Source organism: Saccharomyces kudriavzevii (genome assembly GCF_947243775.1).
Source record: "Saccharomyces kudriavzevii IFO 1802 strain IFO1802 genome assembly, chromosome: 14".
NCBI lineage: Eukaryota > Fungi > Ascomycota > Saccharomycetes > Saccharomycetales > Saccharomycetaceae > Saccharomyces > Saccharomyces kudriavzevii.
In genome coordinates this window covers 638,433-660,087 of record NC_079285.1, presented here as the reverse complement: position 1 = coordinate 660,087, position 21,655 = coordinate 638,433, and the positions used below count along the sequence as shown (strand labels likewise).

The 21,655-nt window shown below is 44.2% G+C and overlaps 9 protein-coding genes across 9 annotated transcripts; 3 read left to right on the top strand and 6 right to left on the bottom strand.

Moving 5' to 3' along the window:
- Positions 1-375: 375 nt before the first annotated feature.
- RCF2 (Rcf2p) lies at positions 376-1,050 on the bottom strand (the record flags this gene model as incomplete). The annotated part of the gene is made up of 1 exon (XM_056230941.1): positions 376-1,050. One exon carries the CDS (start codon positions 1,048-1,050, stop codon positions 376-378), a length of 675 nt encoding a protein of 224 aa, XP_056084809.1.
- Positions 1,051-1,747: 697 nt separating this feature from the next.
- TIM23 (protein transporter TIM23) lies at positions 1,748-2,419 on the bottom strand (the record flags this gene model as incomplete). The annotated part of the gene is made up of 1 exon (XM_056230940.1): positions 1,748-2,419. One exon carries the CDS (start codon positions 2,417-2,419, stop codon positions 1,748-1,750), a length of 672 nt encoding a protein of 223 aa, XP_056084808.1.
- A 1,484-nt stretch (positions 2,420-3,903) lies between these two features.
- ACC1 (acetyl-CoA carboxylase ACC1) lies at positions 3,904-10,605 on the top strand (the record flags this gene model as incomplete). The annotated part of the gene is made up of 1 exon (XM_056230939.1): positions 3,904-10,605. One exon carries the CDS (start codon positions 3,904-3,906, stop codon positions 10,603-10,605), a length of 6,702 nt encoding a protein of 2,233 aa, XP_056084807.1.
- Positions 10,606-10,753: 148 nt separating this feature from the next.
- SMM1 (tRNA-dihydrouridine(20) synthase (NAD(+))) lies at positions 10,754-11,896 on the bottom strand (the record flags this gene model as incomplete). Its single annotated transcript, XM_056230938.1, has 1 exon — positions 10,754-11,896. The coding sequence occupies one exon, from the start codon at positions 11,894-11,896 to the stop codon at positions 10,754-10,756; it is 1,143 nt and encodes a 380-aa protein (XP_056084806.1).
- Positions 11,897-12,162: 266 nt separating this feature from the next.
- Positions 12,163-12,789, bottom strand: SKDI14G3340 (uncharacterized protein; the record flags this gene model as incomplete). The annotated part of the gene is made up of 1 exon (XM_056230935.1): positions 12,163-12,789. One exon carries the CDS (start codon positions 12,787-12,789, stop codon positions 12,163-12,165), a length of 627 nt encoding a protein of 208 aa, XP_056084805.1.
- A 763-nt stretch (positions 12,790-13,552) lies between these two features.
- On the top strand, positions 13,553-16,240 carry PHO91 (Pho91p; the record flags this gene model as incomplete). Its single annotated transcript, XM_056230934.1, has 1 exon — positions 13,553-16,240. One exon carries the CDS (start codon positions 13,553-13,555, stop codon positions 16,238-16,240), a length of 2,688 nt encoding a protein of 895 aa, XP_056084804.1.
- Positions 16,241-16,325: 85 nt separating this feature from the next.
- Positions 16,326-17,831, bottom strand: URK1 (uridine kinase URK1; the record flags this gene model as incomplete). The annotated part of the gene is made up of 1 exon (XM_056230933.1): positions 16,326-17,831. The coding sequence occupies one exon, from the start codon at positions 17,829-17,831 to the stop codon at positions 16,326-16,328; it is 1,506 nt and encodes a 501-aa protein (XP_056084803.1).
- A 479-nt stretch (positions 17,832-18,310) lies between these two features.
- On the top strand, positions 18,311-20,974 carry PRP2 (DEAH-box RNA-dependent ATPase PRP2; the record flags this gene model as incomplete). The annotated part of the gene is made up of 1 exon (XM_056230932.1): positions 18,311-20,974. The coding sequence occupies one exon, from the start codon at positions 18,311-18,313 to the stop codon at positions 20,972-20,974; it is 2,664 nt and encodes an 887-aa protein (XP_056084802.1).
- A 117-nt stretch (positions 20,975-21,091) lies between these two features.
- CSE2 (Cse2p) lies at positions 21,092-21,544 on the bottom strand (the record flags this gene model as incomplete). Its single annotated transcript, XM_056230931.1, has 1 exon — positions 21,092-21,544. The coding sequence occupies one exon, from the start codon at positions 21,542-21,544 to the stop codon at positions 21,092-21,094; it is 453 nt and encodes a 150-aa protein (XP_056084801.1).
- Positions 21,545-21,655: the final 111 nt, after the last annotated feature.

Genomic DNA, 21,655 nt, shown 5'->3' with positions numbered 1-21,655 from the left:
ATAGTTGCTTTCTGCTGACGTGATGTACCTGGGTGGCAATACCAACGTTGATAGCGGCTAATTACGTCCCCTCTTATAGATTCCGGGAAAAAGAAGGCTTACTATCTTCACAAAGAAAACTGTTGGAATTTTTCCGGTCATTCCGCGGGAAGCCGTTAAATGTTAACTCCGCGGGGCGCCGACAAGAGCGATATAAAGTTATAGCGTTCACGTGTGGAAATATAGTGGGTAGGTCTATTTGGAGTTGATTTTTTTTTTTTTCGTTTTTTCATATTTTTTTATATTAGTCTATATATATTGAATATATACATGTATTCGTGGGGAAGTTTATAAAAGTTGGAAGAGATAGAGTTGGGGTGGGGGAGCTGAGAGTGCTCAGGACTTGAAGATCTTGGAGTTGATTCTCTCTTCATTAGAGACGTAGCCGGTCCTTCTTCCCTCTTTCTCGAGTCTCTCCTCCTCTTCGGCGACCTTTAGGGCGTTTTCCCAACGACGCATTTCGTTGACCTTCCGCTTGTTGGGATGCAACTTGTCCTCGTACATGCTCAAACCGACGGAGGCCAATAGCAGCCCGACGGTGATGAACTGGGCGTACATTCTTGCCTGCACGATTTTTTGGGCCCTGGTCATGATGGGGTCCTTATTGACGATGACCCAGGACCCATAAAGCGATGCGGCCCAGGCACCGGTAATGATCTTGTACTTGTTATTGGATAGGCCCTCAACGAGCTTGTCCTTTGTGCTCAGACTCTTCCATCTTCGATGTTCGTCTAGGGCGTCTTCCGAGGATGAACCGGATCCGTACATGGTAGCGTCGAAATTGTTCGAGGCCTCCTCCGCGCAAATGGCGGTCAAGACCGTGGGAGGAGTGATCCAAAGGGCGGTCTTTATGGACCATGTGAGGCTCGAAGGCTTGAACTTCGGGTACCTTCTTGGCAGAACCTTGAAAATTATAGCAGAGATGGCGAACCCGGCAAGGGCACCTTCGATACCACCTTTCAGTGTGTGGGAACGATGAGCTTCGATTTCGTCTTGTGTCAGGATCTTCATTGTGCGGTGCTGGCGTGTATCGGTGCGCTAATCAAGAGTTGAGTGAGCAAAAGGTGCAACAAAGGGTGTTATATATAGCGGTAACATTCTTTCCAGGTTAAACGATGGAAAAACAAAAGATGGTCAAAAGGGAAATAAGAAAGTGTATTCCTTTCTTTTTTTGTATATATCTTCTGATTGTTCTGCCACCGGGAGCAAGGGTTGCGTCCGGGGCGGCGCAGGTTTCTGCGGGTTCTGTGCGGCACCCATCTGGGTCAAGCACCACCGCGGGACTGCTGTTTGGTGTGACGGCAGTTACGGCGCAGGGCTTTGTGCTGCTTTCAGGCAGGTCCTGCCTGGCGAAATCAACAAGCCGAGACGGCTCTGACAGTTTCGGGAAATACCCGAGGTGAGCGGTTTGTTTCCCTCTAATTGGCCACTAGAACAATAGCTTAGCAGTACAGAGAGCAAATTACACACAGCTAGTTGCACATATATGTATATATATCTACACAAACAATTGCGCTCTTTCGCCTTCTTTTTTTTTGTTTTTGCCTTTCTCCTTAGGTAAGTCCTCGGGTTCATTGGTCTATTTTCTGCGTTACGTACTATTATTTTTCGAATGCTATATACAAGCGCCACTAGTGCATGGAGGGTGGGGGGTGGGAAGAGGAAAAGCAAAGGAGAAGAAAGAGAGAGAGCAAGGTTCTTGTTTTGCTTAGTTTTTTTGAAGTAGTCTTTTCTTGACGCCGCACCAGACAGCGCAGGCGGCGGCTACCATTACGGAGGAGTAACCCATAGGCTTCAGGCCCTTTGAAGACTTGAACAGGGCACCCGTGAGTGCCCCTGCGCCAACGGAGCCCGCGGCGTCATGCTTGCCTCTTAATGTGTCGATCGTGGAGTTGACGATATTGTAGCTCAACGCGAGAATCCCCGCGTTGTTACCCAGGAAAGGCCCTCTCTTAGTGATGTGGTTCAGCACGGTATTCAATTGTAGCTTCCCAGGGCTGTTGGCCGGAATGTTCTGCAGACCCTGCATCATCCCGGAAACCCCCCCGACACCAAGCCCGAGCAGGTATACGGCGCCGGTACCGTAACACAGGTCATCGGTCCACCCACGAGAGGGAATAAGACCTTGTGAACCCTCTAACGAGGATAGCTGTTCATCTTCCAGGTCCAGGTACTCCACACCTTTGTCCAGGCCGGCCAACGGGTGCAGCCTGGCGGTGTCGACATGCATCCCACCGGGACCTGATATTATGTTATTAATGTTAGGCTCGAAGCCCAAACTCTGCTTCAACGACAGTTCCTTGGGCTTGGACGTGTCTCGGCCGCCCGCAGCAGCGGTTTCGTCAGCGGCAGGCGTGTTGTTTCCAAAAAGCCACGACATGTCTGTATGTGATCTGCTAAAAGCTATATCTATATTTTCTTGGCTTTTTTTTTTGTTTTATTTTTTTTTCTATCTGCTATTGTTACGTGATAACGTGTAGTATGTACAGGCAAAAGAAGTAGAAGAGAGAGTGTTGCACTGAGCGCAAATGCAGTAACGTATTATCTTCACTGATCCGGTGCTAAAGAATCTGTCCCTTTGTTCTGCGTAAAGGTTCCTTTCTCTCTTTCTGTCGGTGTCTTTTTTTTTTTTTCAGCATTTTTCTTTTTTTTTCCAAGAATCGTCGGTTTTCCCTTTTCCTCCAGTGATTTAGAAAGATACAGATTATTCGGTCGAGCCGTACGCAGCGACAGCTGCGTACCCGGGTAACTTTGCACCGAGCTCTGGCATCAACGATTACAACACAGACATATGTTGGCCGTGTATTCGTACCTGGCAGTGTTGCGCAAGTGCCGCATCTTCCATGGCATTTATGCTTGGTGGGGAACCGTCCGTCGAGCCACGACGCAGCGAACTCGCGCACGCATCGACGTCACAATGAGCTCAGTCCGCACATCACGGCCGCTATGCCCTCCAGAATCACCACCATCACAAGAACAAGAACGACAAACTCCGGGCACATCTTTCCCGCCCTCACTCGCCCTTGCCAGTTGCCTGTAGCTTGGCCCGATATGCGTTGACGTTATCCAAAGGGGAATGCTTCATCTTGTTGAACAACGCCCAACAATTTCCACCGCCCACCGAATCGTTGCGCCGCTAAAATTTCACATGGCCCGGCCGCGCGCTCGTTGTGCCAACAAGTCGCAGTCCCAAATTCAACCGCTCATGGCCACTCTTTCTACTGCTCGGTGAAACAGGCTATACGTTCAATCGGCGCCAAGATATATAAGAAGAACAGCACTCCCCGTCGTAATCCGGCACACTACAGTCTAGTGCAATCATTGTTTCAATTGTTATCGGTTCTACAATTGTTTCTGCTCTCTTCTTTTTTCCTCTTCCTTTTATCCCTTTGGTACTTTTTTGCCTGAAGATAAAAAAAACAACAAAGCCAAATTCCCTAATTTGCAATCGCTGTTTGCATCTCCTATATATATATATTTGTTGTGCTATTCTTCTTTTATTCTCAGTGAGTGATCAGTGCATGTGTTTATAGAAAGTTTATCCATTCTACTTTACAGACTCTTTTGCTCCCACTTTTTCCCTATTTTTGAATAACATACTATTTGATTTTGGATTGGAATTCAGATTCAGAAAACGCTACTTACTTACCCGATAGTTGCAAGAATTAAAGACAAGAAACTCCTCTTTTCGCTTCTCACACATTATTTATTCGTGTATTTTTAACGATACGATACGACACGACACGATACGAAACGAAACGAAACGATACTATACAAAATAGTATAATAACCACTTCGTTTTTGCCTTAGTTTTTTTCGCCCCCCTCAGAACAGCGCAGAAAAATTCAAAAAAACCAAAATACTATGAGCGAGGAAAGTTTATTCGAGTCGTCTCCACAGAAGATGGAGTACGAGATCACAAACTACTCCGAGAAACATACAGAGCTCCCATGCCATTTCATTGGTCTCAATACAGTAGATAATCTAGAGGAGTCCCCGTTGAGGGACTTCGTTAAGAGCCACGGTGGTCACACGGTCATATCCAAGATCCTGATAGCAAACAACGGTATTGCCGCTGTCAAAGAGATCAGGTCCGTCAGAAAATGGGCGTATGAGACGTTTGGCGACGACAGAACCGTTCAATTCGTCGCGATGGCCACCCCAGAAGATCTGGAGGCCAACGCAGAGTATATTCGTATGGCCGACCAGTACATCGAAGTCCCCGGCGGTACCAACAACAACAACTACGCCAACGTAGACTTGATCGTAGATATTGCCGAAAGAGCAGACGTAGACGCCGTATGGGCTGGGTGGGGTCACGCTTCTGAGAACCCGCTATTGCCCGAAAAATTGGCTCGGTCTAAGAGGAAAGTCATCTTCATTGGGCCTCCAGGTAACGCCATGAGGTCCCTGGGTGACAAGATCTCCTCCACCATCGTCGCTCAAAGTGCCAAAGTTCCATGTATCCCATGGTCTGGTACCGGTGTGGACACAGTTCACATGGACGAGAAAACCGGTCTGGTCTCTGTCGACGATGACATCTACCAAAAGGGTTGTTGTACCTCCCCTGAAGATGGTCTGCAAAAGGCCAAGCGTATCGGCTTCCCCATCATGATTAAGGCATCTGAAGGTGGTGGTGGTAAAGGTATCAGACAAGTCGAACGTGAAGAAGACTTCACCGCCCTATACCACCAGGCAGCAAATGAAATTCCAGGGTCGCCCATCTTCATCATGAAGTTGGCCGGTAGAGCCCGTCACTTGGAAGTCCAGTTGTTAGCAGATCAATACGGCACGAATATTTCCTTGTTCGGTAGAGATTGCTCTGTGCAAAGACGTCATCAAAAAATCATTGAGGAAGCTCCAGTGACAATCGCCAGAGCTGAAACATTTCACGAAATGGAGAAGGCCGCTGTTAGACTGGGTAAACTAGTCGGCTATGTCTCTGCCGGTACGGTGGAGTATCTATATTCTCATGATGATGGGAAATTTTACTTCCTGGAATTGAACCCAAGATTACAAGTCGAGCATCCAACAACGGAAATGGTCTCCGGTGTTAACTTACCTGCAGCCCAATTACAAATCGCTATGGGTGTTCCTATGCATAGAATAAGCGACATTAGAACTCTATATGGTATGAACCCACATTCTGCCTCGGAAATCGATTTCGAGTTCAAGACTCAAGACGCGACCAAGAAACAAAGAAGACCCATCCCTAAGGGCCATTGCACCGCTTGCCGTATCACATCAGAAGATCCTAATGATGGATTCAAACCATCTGGTGGTACTTTGCATGAATTGAACTTCCGTTCCTCTTCCAACGTTTGGGGTTATTTCTCCGTGGGTAATAATGGTAATATTCATTCCTTTTCAGATTCTCAATTCGGTCATATATTTGCCTTCGGTGAAAATAGACAAGCCTCTAGGAAACACATGGTTGTTGCCCTAAAGGAACTGTCCATCAGAGGTGATTTCAGAACCACCGTGGAATACTTGATCAAACTTTTGGAAACGGAAGATTTTGAAGACAATACCATTACCACCGGTTGGTTGGATGATTTGATCACTCACAAAATGACCGCTGAAAAACCAGATCCTACTCTGGCTGTCATTTGCGGTGCTGCTACGAAGGCTTTCTTGGCATCTGAAGAAGCTCGTCACAAGTACATCGAGTCCCTGCAAAAGGGCCAAGTCTTATCCAAAGATCTGCTACAAACGATGTTCCCCGTGGATTTCATTCATGAAGGTAAAAGATATAAATTCACCGTGGCCAAATCCGGTAATGACCGTTACACGCTATTTATCAATGGTTCCAAATGTGATATCATACTACGTCAACTATCCGATGGTGGTCTTTTGATTGCTATTGGTGGGAAATCACACACCATTTACTGGAAGGAAGAAGTTGCTGCTACTAGGTTATCTGTTGATTCCATGACTACCCTGTTGGAAGTCGAGAATGATCCAACTCAATTGCGTACTCCATCTCCTGGTAAATTAGTTAAATTTTTGGTGGAAAATGGTGAACACATTATCAAGGGACAGCCCTATGCGGAAATCGAAGTGATGAAAATGCAAATGCCTTTAGTTTCTCAAGAGAATGGTATTGTTCAGCTGCTAAAGCAACCTGGTTCCACTATTGTTGCAGGTGATATCATGGCCATTTTGACTCTTGACGATCCATCCAAGGTTAAACACGCTCTCCCATTTGAAGGTATGTTACCAGATTTCGGTTCTCCAGTTATCGAAGGTACAAAACCCGCTTATAAATTCAAGTCATTAGTGTCCACCTTGGAAAACATCTTGAAGGGTTATGATAACCAAGTTATTATGAACGCTTCTTTACAACAATTGATTGAAGTCTTGAGAAATCCAAAACTGCCTTATTCCGAATGGAAATTACACGTATCTGCTTTGCACTCAAGATTGCCCGCTAAACTGGATGAACAGATGGAGGAACTAGTTGCGCGTTCTTTGAGACGTGGTGCTGTCTTCCCAGCTAGACAATTGGGTAAACTGATCGATATGGCTGTCAAGAACCCTGAATACAATCCTGACAAATTGTTGGGAGCCGTTGTGGAGCCATTAGTGGATATCGCTCACAAATACACCAATGGATTGGAAGCTCATGAACACTCTATTTTTGTCCATTTCCTAGAAGAGTATTATGAAGTTGAAAAGTTATTCAATGGTCCAAATGTTCGCGAAGAAAATATCATCTTGAAATTGCGTGATGAAAACTCAAAAGATTTAGATAAAGTTGCTTTGACCGTTTTGTCTCATTCAAAGGTTTCTGCCAAAAATAACTTGATTTTAGCTATCCTGAAACATTATCAGCCGTTGTGCAAATTATCTTCTAAGGTGGCTGCGATTTTCTCTAGTCCATTGCAACATATCGTTGAATTAGAATCTAAGGCTACCGCCAAGGTCGCTCTTCAAGCAAGAGAAATTTTGATTCAAGGTGCTTTACCATCCGTTAAGGAAAGAACTGAACAAATTGAACATATTTTGAAATCCTCTGTTGTCAAAGTTGCTTATGGCTCATCCAATCCAAAACGTTCAGAGCCAGATTTAAATATCTTGAAGGATTTAATTGATTCTAACTACGTCGTGTTCGATGTCCTACTTCAATTCTTAACCCATCAAGATCCAGTTGTTACTGCTGCTGCTGCTCAAGTATATATTCGCCGTGCTTACCGTGCCTACACTATCGGCGATATCAGAGTTCACGAAGGTGTCACTGTTCCAATCGTTGAATGGAAATTTCAACTGCCTTCAGCTGCATTCTCTACCTTCCCAACTGTTAAATCTAAGATGGGTATGAATAGAGCTGTTTCAGTTTCCGATTTGTCATACGTTGCCAATAGTCAATCATCTCCATTGAGAGAAGGTATACTGATGGCTGTTGATCATTTGGACGATGTAGATGAAATTTTGTCACAGAGTTTGGAAGTTATTCCTCGTCACCAAGCTTCTTCCAATGGTCCTGCTCCCGATCGTTCCGGTAGCTCTGCATCCTTAAGTAATGTAGCTAACGTTTGCGTTGCTTCTACGGAAGGTTTTGAATCTGAGGATGAGATTTTGGTAAGATTGAGAGAAATTTTAGATTTGAATAAGCAAGAATTAATTAATGCTGCTATTCGTCGTATCACATTCATGTTTGGTTTCAAAGATGGTTCCTATCCAAAGTATTATACGTTCAATGGTCCAAACTACAACGAAAATGAAACAATTCGTCACATTGAACCAGCCTTAGCTTTCCAATTGGAGTTAGGAAGATTATCTAACTTCAATATCAAGCCAATCTTTACTGATAATAGAAACATTCATGTCTATGAAGCCGTCAGTAAGACTTCTCCTCTAGATAAGAGATTCTTTACAAGGGGTATTATTAGGACAGGACATATCCGTGACGATATTTCTATTCAAGAATATTTAACTTCAGAAGCTAATAGATTGATGAGTGATATCTTGGATAACTTGGAAGTCACAGACACTTCAAACTCTGACTTGAATCATATTTTTATCAATTTCATTGCCGTATTTGATATCTCTCCAGAGGATGTTGAGGCTGCCTTTGGTGGTTTCTTGGAGAGATTTGGTAAGAGATTATTGAGATTGCGTGTTTCGTCTGCCGAGATTAGAATTATCATTAAAGATCCGCAAACAGGCGCTCCAGTGCCATTGCGTGCATTGATCAACAACGTTTCTGGTTATGTCATTAAGACCGAAATGTACACTGAAGTCAAGAATGCAAAGGGTGAATGGGTATTCAAGTCTTTGGGTAAACCTGGGTCCATGCATTTAAGACCTATCGCCACCCCTTACGCTGTTAAGGAATGGTTGCAACCAAAGCGTTACAAGGCACACTTGATGGGCACTACATATGTTTATGATTTCCCAGAATTGTTCCGTCAAGCTTCATTTTCTCAATGGAAAAGCTTCTCCTCAGAAACTAAGTTGACTGACGATTTCTTCATTTCCAACGAATTGATTGAAGATGAAAACGGTGAATTGACTGAAGTGGAAAGAGAACCTGGTGCCAATGCTATTGGTATGGTTGCCTTCAAAATTACTGTAAAGACACCTGAATATCCAAGAGGCCGTCAATTTGTTGTTGTTGCTAATGATATCACATTCAAGATTGGTTCCTTTGGTCCACAAGAAGATGAATTCTTCAATAAAGTTACTGACTATGCTAGAAAGTGTGGTATTCCAAGAATTTACTTGGCTGCTAACTCCGGTGCTAGAATCGGTATGGCTGAAGAAATCGTTCCCTTGTTCCAGGTTGCATGGAATGATGCCGCTAACCCTGACAAGGGTTTCCAATATCTGTACTTAACGAGTGAGGGTATGGAAACTTTGAAGAAGTTCGACAAAGAAAATTCCGTTCTTACTGAACGTACCGTCACAAATGGTGAAGAAAGGTTTATCATCAAAACTGTCATTGGTTCTGAGGATGGTCTAGGTGTTGAATGTTTACGTGGTTCTGGTTTAATTGCCGGTGCTACATCAAGAGCTTATCACGACATTTTTACCATTACTTTGGTCACCTGCAGATCTGTTGGTATCGGTGCTTATTTGGTTCGTTTGGGTCAAAGAGCAATTCAAGTTGAAGGCCAACCAATCATTCTAACTGGTGCTCCGGCCATTAACAAGATGTTGGGTAGAGAAGTTTATACTTCCAACTTACAGTTGGGTGGTACTCAAATCATGTACAACAATGGTGTTTCGCATTTAACTGCTGTTGACGATTTAGCTGGTGTGGAGAAGATTGTAGAATGGATGTCTTATATCCCAGCTAAGCGTAATATGCCAGTTCCAATTTTGGAAACTAAAGATACGTGGGACAGACCAGTGGATTTCACTCCAACAACTGATGAAAGCTACGATGTTAGGTGGATGATTGAAGGTCGTGAGACTGAAAATGGGTTTGAATACGGTCTGTTTGATAAAGGATCCTTCTTCGAAACTTTATCAGGATGGGCTAAGGGTGTTGTTGTTGGTAGAGCTCGTCTCGGCGGTATTCCACTGGGTGTTATTGGTGTTGAAACCAGAACTGTAGAGAACTTGATTCCAGCTGATCCAGCTAATCCAAACAGTGCCGAAACATTGATTCAAGAACCTGGTCAAGTTTGGCATCCAAATTCCGCTTTCAAGACCGCTCAAGCTATCAATGATTTCAACAATGGTGAACAATTGCCAATGATGATCTTGGCTAACTGGAGGGGTTTCTCTGGTGGTCAACGTGATATGTTCAACGAGGTCTTGAAGTACGGTTCATTCATTGTGGACGCACTGGTGGACTACAAGCAACCAATTATGATCTACATTCCACCTACTGGTGAACTAAGAGGTGGTTCGTGGGTGGTTGTTGATCCAACCATCAATGCTGATCAAATGGAAATGTATGCAGATGTAAATGCTAGAGCCGGTGTTTTGGAGCCACAAGGTATGGTGGGTATCAAGTTCCGTAGAGAAAAATTGTTGGACACCATGAACAGATTGGATGACAAATACAGAGAATTGAGATCTCAATTGGCGAACAAGGGTTTGACTCCAGAATTGCATCAACAGATCTCCAAGCAATTGGCCGATCGTGAAAGGGAACTATTGCCAATTTACGGACAAATCAGTCTTCAATTTGCCGACCTGCATGATAGATCTTCACGTATGGTAGCCAAGGGTGTCATCTCAAAGGAGTTGGAGTGGACCGAAGCACGTCGTTTCTTCTTCTGGAGACTCAGAAGAAGGTTGAACGAAGAGTACTTGATCAAGAGATTGAGCAACCAAGTGAGTGAAGCATCGAGATTGGAAAAGATTGCCAGGATCAGATCGTGGTACCCAGCTTCAGTGGATCATGAAAATGATAGACAGGTGGCAACATGGATTGAGGAGAACTACAAGACTCTCGACGATAAACTAAAGGGCTTGAAATTAGAATCGTTTGCTCAAGATCTAGCTAAGAAGATCAGAAGCGACCACGACAATGCCATTGATGGGTTATCTGAAGTTATCAAGATGTTATCTACCGATGACAAAGAAAAATTGTTGAAAAATCTGAAATGAACGGACCATTCCATGTAAAGTAAAGAGAAAAAAAAAAAATAAATAAATTAACATTAATGTAATTTAACTTAGTCGCTATATAAAGCAAAAAAAAAAGAAAATCGAGTATTTTTTTTTTCCTCAAGAACTGCTTCTTGGTTTGAATATATTATGCATCTGCGGGAAGGGGCACGACCTTTTGCTTTTTGACGTCGCCGCCCAGAGAGTCCGGTTGCTTCTTCTTCCGTTTGGCGTTCTTTGAGGTCTTCTCTTGAGCTCTGCACTTCTCCAGGTACTCTGAGGGATCTGTCTGCGCGTCGCCATCATCGTTCAATTGCTTAAGCACATACTCGATTTCTCCTGGGGACTTGCAGCGGGCAAAGTACTGGAAAAACCTCGATTTCCCAGGCACGATCCTGCTTAGCATGTATTTTGTGTTGCCGATGTGGTTGTCGAACCTTGTTGCCCATTGAATGAACTCGCGGCAAGCGGCGACCCAAGGCAGGACTTGTTCCGGAACATGCGCGGTGTGGTCAAAGACAGTGGGGTTTCGTTCTGCACACTCTGCAATCATGCCACCGATGCTCGAGTTGCCCCAATGGTTGGTTTGCAAGTCATGGAAATGAGAACGGTCGTGGATAGCGCCGTTCACGATCAACGACACATTGTTTGCGCGGCATATTTCGTAGATCTCTGCGATGTAATCCGTGATGGGCTGCTCTCTGTTTCTCATTTCTGTTTTCCGGCAGTGCACTGTGAGGTTGGCGATGCCCGTGGCACACAGGCGTGTGACGAGCTGCAGAGTGTCTTGTTCAGTGTCCAAGAGTCTTATTTTCACGCTGATGGGTTTGCCGTGGGGCTTGCCCACGTTCTTGACCAGCTCTTGCAAGATGAGGCACAGCGTGTCCGGGGTGCGCAAGAGGGCAGATCCCATGCCGGAGTGGATAGAGAAGTGTTTGGGGCAGCCTGCGTTGATGTCTATGCCGTTGACGTCGTTGATCACTTTCAAAGCGGCCTGGATGGCGAGGGCCGGAGAGGCAGAGCCGATTTGGAAGATTAGCCGTGAGGATTCCAGTTTCGGGTATGTTCTGAAGACGAGAGTCTCGGGCCTTGCCTGGGCCTTGGAGGGCACGACGTAGTCGACAGTTTGCAAGGTGGTGTTTTCCCTTCTAGTGCACTGAAGTAGTTTTTTGTCGACGATTTCCGGAGACCAGACGAGGTCTGCGCCGTGAGCGAGCGCCATCAGTCTGGTGGGAAGTTCGCCAGCTCTCACCATTGGCGCCAGGACCAGTTTACCGGCGTACGTGACCATGCTATCTGTGTGACGATGTCGGTGGTTTCCAGCGTGCTTTGCACGGGCCAAATAGCGAAACTTTTTCAAGGCTGTTTTTTTTTTTTTTTTTTCATATTTGATCTTCGAACAAGGCGATGAGATGAGCAAAGCGCAGAGAGCAGCAAAAAATGCATTATCGATTGAGTGATGAGAATATTTAAGTAGTAATGTATGTGCGTATGTATATATGAAGACGGCGGATGGGAAATGCTGTGCGGGAGAGGGACGGACCGGCGCATAGACGCTCACGACTCTAGTCTTTTATACAGTGGCTTGTCAAACTTGACGGCGACAGAGTTTCTTCTGTGATGGTGCCTGTTGCAAGAACAAGATGGGTCTGAGCTGCCGTTGGAAGATGCGGGCGTTTGGGGCGCTGGCTCGTCGCTGATGGGGAACATCATGCTGTGCTGGGCGTACGAGATGGACCTTGTCATCTCGGACGCCGAGCCCTCGCTGAAAGAGGGCAGTTGTGGTTCGCTGGCCCTTCTTTGGAAGTTTTTGTGGTGCGCACACTGGTGAAAGTCGCTCGCCGGCACCACAGAGTTGCGTCTGGAAGAGGGCAGTGCCGATGGCGAGGTCGGGTCAGAAGTCAAGCGCGAGGCAGCGGTGTAGTTGCTCTTGAATGGCGTGGTGTCTGCTGCAACGGGGCCAGAGACGTTCAGCACGGCCTCGATGATTTCGTTGTCAGTTGACAGAGCGGGAGGCAAGCCGGCGGAGCTGCCTCTGGGCGAGCAGGCGCCAGAGGCGGCTGCGGAGGAGCTGCAGGAGCTGCTGCTACTGCTGCTCTTGTCTGCAACCGGCTTGTAGTGGAAGGTGATGTGGGCAGAAACGGGAATATTGACGGCGCAAGGCTTGATATCTGTGGAGGTCATGACGCGGAACGATGGTACTGGCTTGACGAAAAGATACTGAAGACTAATAGATCCTAGATCTGTGTTTCGAGGCTACGAAAACAACTATACGTCCGTTCACATTTAATAATATATTTCTTATATACACATACATATTTATATATGTCCATGTACGCATATATACAGGCGTAGTGCGCCGGTTTGCATTGGAGGGATTCGAGAAAAGCGAAAAGCCTAACCTGGCCGGAAAAGAGCCACCTCAGCGCCAAGGGGTCGGAACTTCTGTTTCTGCGGAGGCCCTTTGTTCTTTTCATTCTGACTCAAAGTGAGGGGTGGCGGGAGGTCAGGGGTAGAGGGGCTGGAACTCGCACTGCGCATTGGTGGTGGGGTGTCCGGGTGGATGTGTCGGATTGATGTCACTCCGGCGTGTGTGTGTGTGTGGGGGCGACGTGGGGTGTGGTTTACATTACCCTACTGAGTTTGAAATATATGGGCGGGGTAATACCCTTCCGAGTAACGAGGAAGGGTAACCGGGATAATAGGTTTCACCGGTTACCCTTCTTTCCGTTGCTTTTTTTGGCAGCCACGTGATGGCTTTTGATCAGGACTAATTTTAAATCTTGTGGAAAAAAAAAAAAGAGTATATCTTGCATGTAAGAAACTTGATAAGTAAATAAAAAATGCCGCTCTAAAGTTCGGTAGGAGAATAACGATTTTTCTTTCTTTTTTCAACGCTGGGCAAAGAAAAAAACTCTAAGGGTGGCACGCTAACTCCCAGGTCGCAATGAAATTTTCGCATTCGTTGCAGTTCAATTCTGTTCCTGAATGGTCTACCAAATATCTGGCGTACTCACAGTTGAAAAAACTGATATATTCCTTGCAAAAGGATAAGCTGTACAGTAGCAACAAGCACCATGTTGTGCAGCCTCCAGACGCCAATGACGAAAGTCTGCCGCTCCTGTCAGACGCTTCTCCGGACGACCAATTTTACATCTCCAAGTTCGTGGCGGCCTTAAATCAAGAACTGAAAAAAATCGATAAGTTCTATATATCCCAAGAAACAGGCCTTATCGCCAACTACAACGAATTGAAGGATGATGTCGCGGAACTGGAAAACACCAACAAGGCCAGTCAACTGTTCAATCAGCAGCAGCAGCAGCAGCAGCAGCAGCAGAGTGGGGCAAGAAACAGAAAGTCCAAGTCACAGCAGCGCCAAAGAAGGTTTAGTAGCGTCTCCTCCACCGACTCGAACCCCTCTTTGACGGACATGTCCATCGATTCCGCGCCCGTCATCCACACTCAAGTCTCGAACACGAACAACGGGGGTTCGATACAAAACTTGGCCTCCACCTCATTGTCCCTTTCCAACACCAACTCGATGTACCTGTCTCCCTTCACCCAGCATAGGTTGTCCCTGAAAAAGAGATTGATATCCGTTTACACCCAGTTATCCGAGCTGAAGGACTTCATCGAGTTGAATCAGACCGGGTTCTCCAAGATCTGCAAGAAATTCGACAAGTCTTTGAACACCAACTTGAAGCAGAACTACTTGAACTACATCAAGTTCCACTCGCATGTCTTCAATCCTGCTACTATAAACAGAATCCAGCACCACATCACCGAGACTATTCTCACGTATGCCAGCTTGAACAAGGGTACCCGCCGACCATCCAACACCTTTAACTTGGACGCTGACCGCATCAACAGCAACGGATACAACAGCAGCGACGAGGAAGATGTAGATGGCAACAGGCAGGAAGTCCTCGAGTTCCAGGACGCTGAACGTGAACTGTCCTCCCATTTGAGAGATCATGTCGTTTGGGAAAGAAACACCGTTTGGAAGGATATGATGAATTTGGAAAGAAAGTACCAGTCTGCCAAGACCGACAACAAGAAATTCTTGAAGTTAAGTTCCAGCCAATTGCGTCCCAGTGCCAGTATCTCCGAATCTATGGCGATGTCAGGCGGAGACGCCCGTATCATTGCTCCATCGTCGGACTCTTTGACTTTCCGTGAGCTCATGCATTTACCACCCAGGCAATGGGTCCAGTTCATCATAAACCAGACCTCGTTCCTAAAATTTGTATTGATCACCTGCTGCTTCATCGCGCTATTAACTTTCAACTTGACTCCGTTCGCCAAGGATTCTTTACAGAAAAACTGTTTCGCCATCTTGATCTATGCATCTTTGCTGTGGGCCACTGAGACAATCCCTCTTTTCGTGACCTCTCTAATGATTCCCCTGCTTATTGTCGTGTTCCCCGTCATCAAGGACCCGGTCACCTCCCAGCCTATGTCCCCTCGTGATTCCTCCCAGTTTATACTATCGACAATGTGGTCCAGTGTCATCATGCTTTTGCTAGGCGGGTTCACTTTGGCTGCTGCCCTTTCCAAATACAACATCGCCAAAGTGCTTTCCACGCACATCTTGGCTTCCGCCGGTACAAACCCGCATTTCATTCTCTTAACGAATATGTTCGTAGCGCTCTTTGTCTCCATGTGGGTCTCCAATGTGGCTGCGCCCGTCCTTTGTTATTCCATCGTTCAACCTTTGCTAAGAACGCTACCAAGGAATTGCTCCTACGCCAAGGCTCTGATTTTAGGGATTGCTCTCGCCTCCAATATCGGTGGTATGTCTTCTCCCATTGCTTCTCCTCAAAATATTATCTCCATCGGTATAATGGACCCTTCGCCATCCTGGGCGGAGTGGTTCATGATCGCCCTGCCTGTGTGCTTCATTTGTCTCATGGCGACCTGGGTTCTGTTGATTATAACTTTCCCTCCTGAACCAAACGTGAAAATCTTACAATTGCATCCATCACGCGACCCGTTCACTTTGAAACAATGGTTTGTCACTTTAGTGTGTATCACCACAATTGTTCTTTGGTGTCTCTCCAACCAAATCTCCGGTATTTTTGGTGAAATGGGCATAATTTCAATCATACCCATCGTAGTCTTCTTCGGTACAGGGCTGTTAACCTCAGACGATTTCAACAACTTCATGTGGACGATCGTTGTTTTGGCCATGGGGGGTACCACCTTAGGGAAAGCGGTGAGCTCATCTGGCTTATTGGCCACAATGGCAGAACTAATTAAGGCGCAAATTGAGCATGAACCAATCTTTATCATTGTGTTGATCTTTGGTCTCGTGATCCTTGTAATGGCAACTTTTGTCTCCCATACCGTCGCTGCGATGATCATAGTCCCATTAATGAGTGAAATTGGTTCCAACCTACCCTCAGGTGACCATTCCAGATTATTGATTGTTATAGCCGCGCTATTATGTTCCAGTGCGATGGGTCTCCCAACTTCTGGTTTCCCCAATGTTACTGCCATTTCAATGATTGATGAAGTCGGTGATAGGTATTTGACCGTGGGCACATTTATTACAAGGGGTGTTCCAGCAAGTTTATTGAGTTATGCCACCATTGTTACAGTAGGCTATGGCCTATTAAAGCTAATGGCGTTCTAGGGCTTCATATAGAGAATAAGAGAGACTCTTGATATAGTGTACATATGCAAACTACTATTTATATTAATTTTTTTTCCAACTATTCTCAATTGCAACCAAAATATTTCGAATCGAGAAATCTGGTCAATGCCCATTTATGCTGACGATTTTGCAAATGTTCTCTAGTAATTACCATACCAGCAAAAATGTTGACTTTATTATCAAATGCGTTTAATATACGTCTGATACCGACTTCAGTCGCCAAATAAACCACTACGCTGATCTTTTCTAAGTCAATACCATGATCTAAAAGCACTTGGATGGCCATGATCATGGCGGCGCCACTGATTATTTGACCTTCCATTAAGAAAACCTTGCCAAACTTCTCTATGTTTGCTGGTAAAAATTCGCAATGCAGTTGCGGCTCTCCAGTTTGTGAATCCGATTGAATCAATAGTTTACCAATTGTAATGTTAGGGATTGTCTTTCTCAGAGATTTCATAAAACAGTCTCCAGACCGTATAATATTCACCGCGGTAACTTGATCAAATTGACACGTGACGACGTCTTCCATGGAGTGCCCACCAGGAGTTATAATGTCTGTACGTGCCACCGGAATATCATCAAGCGCCCATGATAGTAAAATTGTCGCTAGCCTGTCGAAATAGAAAACAAAGTCTGCACAATTTAGATTTTTGTTAAGTAGCATAGTATGCAATGAAAGAACTTGGTTGGTGTGCGGCAATTCATGGATCATTTTACGATCGAACAGAGTCTGTGATCGGGAGGAGCCCAACTTGATCAGTTCCCTCAAATGTTCGTCTGATTTCAGATCTAGTTTTGACTTGATATGATTGATGAGTAAATTTACGGCGGTACCGTTATCACTCATGGATGGGATGATCGCATCTGCATTTTTCATGGTTGGCTTCACAAATTTTTCTGCGTTGGGTTTCACAAATTTTTCCCACTGTTGAATACAACCATCTAAATCTCTTCCTCTGGACACTATATCTCTAGATAATCTTCTTGCTAAGCAGACATCTAAATCAGCATCTACATAAATCTTCAAATCCATCAGATCTAGCAATTGAGGGTCGTATAGTGCGTAAATTCCCTCAATCACTACTACAGTGGCCCCATATATGACAATGTTTTTATCTGGCACTCTGTTATGGTGGACAAAGCTATAAACTGGGATGTTTGTTCTTTTACCTTCCTTTAAGTTCAAAATGCACTTATATGCCAGTTCTAAATTTATGGCGTCTGGTTCATCGAAGTCGTACTCGTTTCTGAATGCCCGAGCTCTGTCCTCTGGGCCTAATGGATTATAGAAATTGTCCAATGATATTAATACCGTCCAGGGGACATTAATTGACGATACGATTTTGGCAGCGACACTTGTCTTGCCGGAACCTGAAGCACCACCTATACCAATGATATATGGGGTCGTCCATGGTGGGATATATCGGGAGCTTTTTCCCTCACTCTTTTCGACATCTGTTTCACCATTCATAGAGGCATCAGATTTCAATGTATCTCTTGTCTCATCGTCTAGAATGGAAATAAATGATGAGGACCGTTCCTTAGAAGGTGCTATACGGTGCGACATAATAAATAAACGGTATCCTAAAAAATGTGGAGAAATATGAAAACTATTAAAGGGACTGCATATAAGTACCAAATAAGAATTATGCAAGACCTGCAGCCTCGCGAAAAAAAATTTGTATTTCTTATCTTATCCATTTATATTTTCAGTTTTCTTTTTCTTCTCTCATCTCGAAGCTCATCGCGTTGAGAAGAATACTTCGAAGTGAATTTGAAAAGTAGAGAGGAAACTGAGACAATAGAAGACAAAATTGCATGCTCGCCATGGAGAAGAGATGGAGGTGTTTGTATACTCAACACCTTAAATGCGGTGAAAATAGTGTCAGCTCATATACCTAACAAGTACGGCTCATCGATAGTAGACTGTTCGTTACCCGGACGTCGTGAAGAAGATTATAAACTCCGTCAAGTTAGAATGGGTACTTATCATACTGATTGGTCCAGATGGATTCTAAAAAGGGTAGCAAATACCGATATTAACGCATGTCAAACCTTATATCTGGAAGTGGTAAGCGAAGAGTTAAAAGAACGTATGAAGTTACCAGTAAAGCTGGTAGCATGTTAAATGCCGAACCATCTTTTCCGGTAAGTAGGACAGAAGAGGACGAGGAAGCTGAAGACGAGAGCTCTACACCTTCAGAGCCAAAACGATCACGCTATGACCCGAATAAAAGTTTTATATCTACCAAACAAGGTTCGATGAATTATGCGGCCCAAGGGAAAGAACTGGCTGAATCAGAAGGGAAGGCTTTCAAGTATGGTGGGCAGACTTCGTCAGAGGATGAGGTTCCTTCGAAAGGAGATAAGTTACATCTTACTCATAATCAAGCCAAAGACGTATCTGTCAATGGTTGGAAAGAAGGAACAAATGCAAGTGGCAAGGCAGAAGTTATACATAAACGAACGAATGCTAAGGAGAGTTATAAAATAAACAGACAACAAATGTGGGAGGAACAACAACTGCGGAATGCTATGGCCAAAAAAAACGATCACCCTGATAATATTGTAGTGGAGGGATCTGACAAGTATGATTATGTCTTCGATTCAGATGCAGTAATTGATTATACCAATGATGACGATGATTTACTACCTGAAGAAAAACTGCAATATGAAACACGTTTAGCAGAGGCGCTAGAAACTGAAGAAACCCGTATATGTACCATACAAGAGACAAGGAAACTGCTGCCCGTATACCAATATAAAGATGAGTTACTTAAGGAGATTGAAAAACACCAAGTGCTGATTATAATGGGTGAAACTGGTTCAGGTAAGACTACACAGTTGCCTCAATATCTTGTGGATGATGGCTACACCAAACAGGGAGAATTCCAAATCGCCGTAACACAACCACGTCGTGTAGCAGCCACTTCTGTTGCGGCAAGAGTGGCTGATGAAATGAATGTTGTACTTGGTAAAGAAGTGGGTTATCAGATTCGTTTTGAAGATAGGACAACTCCAAATAAGACAATTCTGAAGTATATGACAGATGGTATGCTATTGAGAGAATTTCTTGCAGATTCCAAATTAAGCAAATATTCTTGCATTATGATTGATGAAGCTCATGAGCGTACCTTAGCTACAGATATCTTGATAGGTTTGTTGAAAGAGATTTTGCCGCAAAGGCCTGCTTTGAAGTTATTGATTTCATCTGCAACAATGAATGCAAAGAAATTCTCGGAATTTTTCGATCATTGTCCCATTTTCAATGTTCCTGGGAGAAGATATCCTGTAGATATTCACTACACTTTACAACCGGAGGCAAATTATATACATGCCGCTATAACAACCATTTTTCAAATCCACACAACGCAAGCCTTGCCGGGGGATATACTGGTGTTTCTTACGGGGCAGGAAGAGATTGAAAAAACAAAGGTCAAGCTAGAGGAAATCATGTCTAAATTAGGTTCTCGAACAAAACAAATGCTTATAACACCTATATATGCGAATCTGCCTCAAGAGCAACAATCGAAAATCTTCCAGCGGACCCCAGAAAACTGCAGGAAGGTTGTTTTGGCAACTAATATTGCAGAAACCTCGCTGACTATTGATGGTATCAAATACGTCATTGATCCTGGATTTGTCAAGGAAAATTCATACGTACCTTCTACGGGGATGACTCAACTTTTGACGGTACCATGCTCGAAAGCTTCGGTTGATCAACGTGCCGGTAGGGCCGGTCGTGTAGGGCCCGGCAAATGCTTTAGGATTTTTACCAAATGGTCATATTTGCATGAATTAGAACTCATGCCCAAGCCTGAGATCACAAGAACAAATCTTTCTAACACTGTGTTGCTATTATTATCACTTGGTGTTACTGATCTGATAAAGTTTCCTTTAATGGATAAACCAAGCATTCCAACATTAAGGAAGTCTTTGGAGAATTTATACATCTTAGGTGCTTTAAATAGCAAAGGGGCCATAACTTACCTAGGTAAAATGATGTGTGAGTTTCCCTGTGAACCTGAATTTGCAAAAGTGCTTTATACGGCCGCCACACATGAACAATGTCAAGGCGTATTAGAAGAGTGTTTGACTATTGTTTCGATGTTACATGAAACATCTTCGTTATTTATTGGCCAAAAAAAGGAAGCTGCGGCATGTGTAACAAGTGGAGTGGAAAGTGATCACATGTTGTATTTGGAGATTTTCAATCAGTGGAGAAACTCCAAATTTTCGAGGAGTTGGTGTCAAGACAACAAAATTCAATTCAAGACGATGTCAAGGGTAAGGAACATTAGAAACCAACTATTTAGGTGTAGTGAAAAGGTTGGCTTAGTTGAAAGGAATGAACAAGCTAGAAAGAAGTCAGGTAACACAGCGGCCTATGTAAATGGCAAAATAACCCGATGCTTCATCAGTGGGTTTCCAATGAATGTTGTACAGTTGGGGGCCACTGGATATCGCACCATGGGCAAATCATCCGGCGGGCTAAACGTCAATGTTCATCCTTCAAGCATACTTTTTGCTAACTATAAAGAGAAGTCACAGAGACCATGCAAGTATGTGCTTTATCAACAACTGATGTTGACATCGAAGGAATTTATCAGGGACTGCCTGGTTGTTCCCAAGGAAGAATTGTTAATAGAGATGGTTCCGCAAGTCTTTGAAGGCTTAATCGGAGATAAAACAAACAGAAGGAGAGAATGAGCGTTTTTTAAGTTATGTATATATGTCATAGCTAGGGAAACACGGGCTTCATTCTATATGCATGTTGAGGATACGGTAGATTCACATATATAGATGAAGAGATAGATAGCGTAGATATTATCGTTGTAATTTGCGATGAAGGTCATCCAGAACGTCTCTCTTGATTTGCAATTCTTGTTCACGTTGATGAATGATATCTTGCCATTCTGATGGGCTTTTGCTCAATAGTTTTTTTGCATCTTCGTTTTCTGATATCAAAGATTTACAGAGTTTAAGACGGTGCCTAATGGAACCTGTCGAGGTTTCTAATTGATTTGAGAGATTATTCGGGTCTTTTCTTATCTGGTGCAGCGAATAAAAGATATGCGGTATGAATTCACCATTGGAATTGGTAGAGGGGGCGCTGAGATTGGAGGGTTGCTGTTGAATAGTGAGGTGGTCTTTCTCATCACCGTTTTCCATCGACGAAGATTCTTCTTTTATGATGTCTCCGTTGGGTTCGTTGAGATCGGGACTTGTAGGCAGTAGCACCTGCTGTATTTGGTTCAAAACGTTGTTCTGTAGACTCATTTCTCGTATTGTGATTCTTAATTTTTTGGAAGAGTTTCCATTCACTTTGATGCGTGCTGATCTATAGTTTTTTGAACTTCTTTCAATTTTTGTTCATTTTTTTCGTTCGTT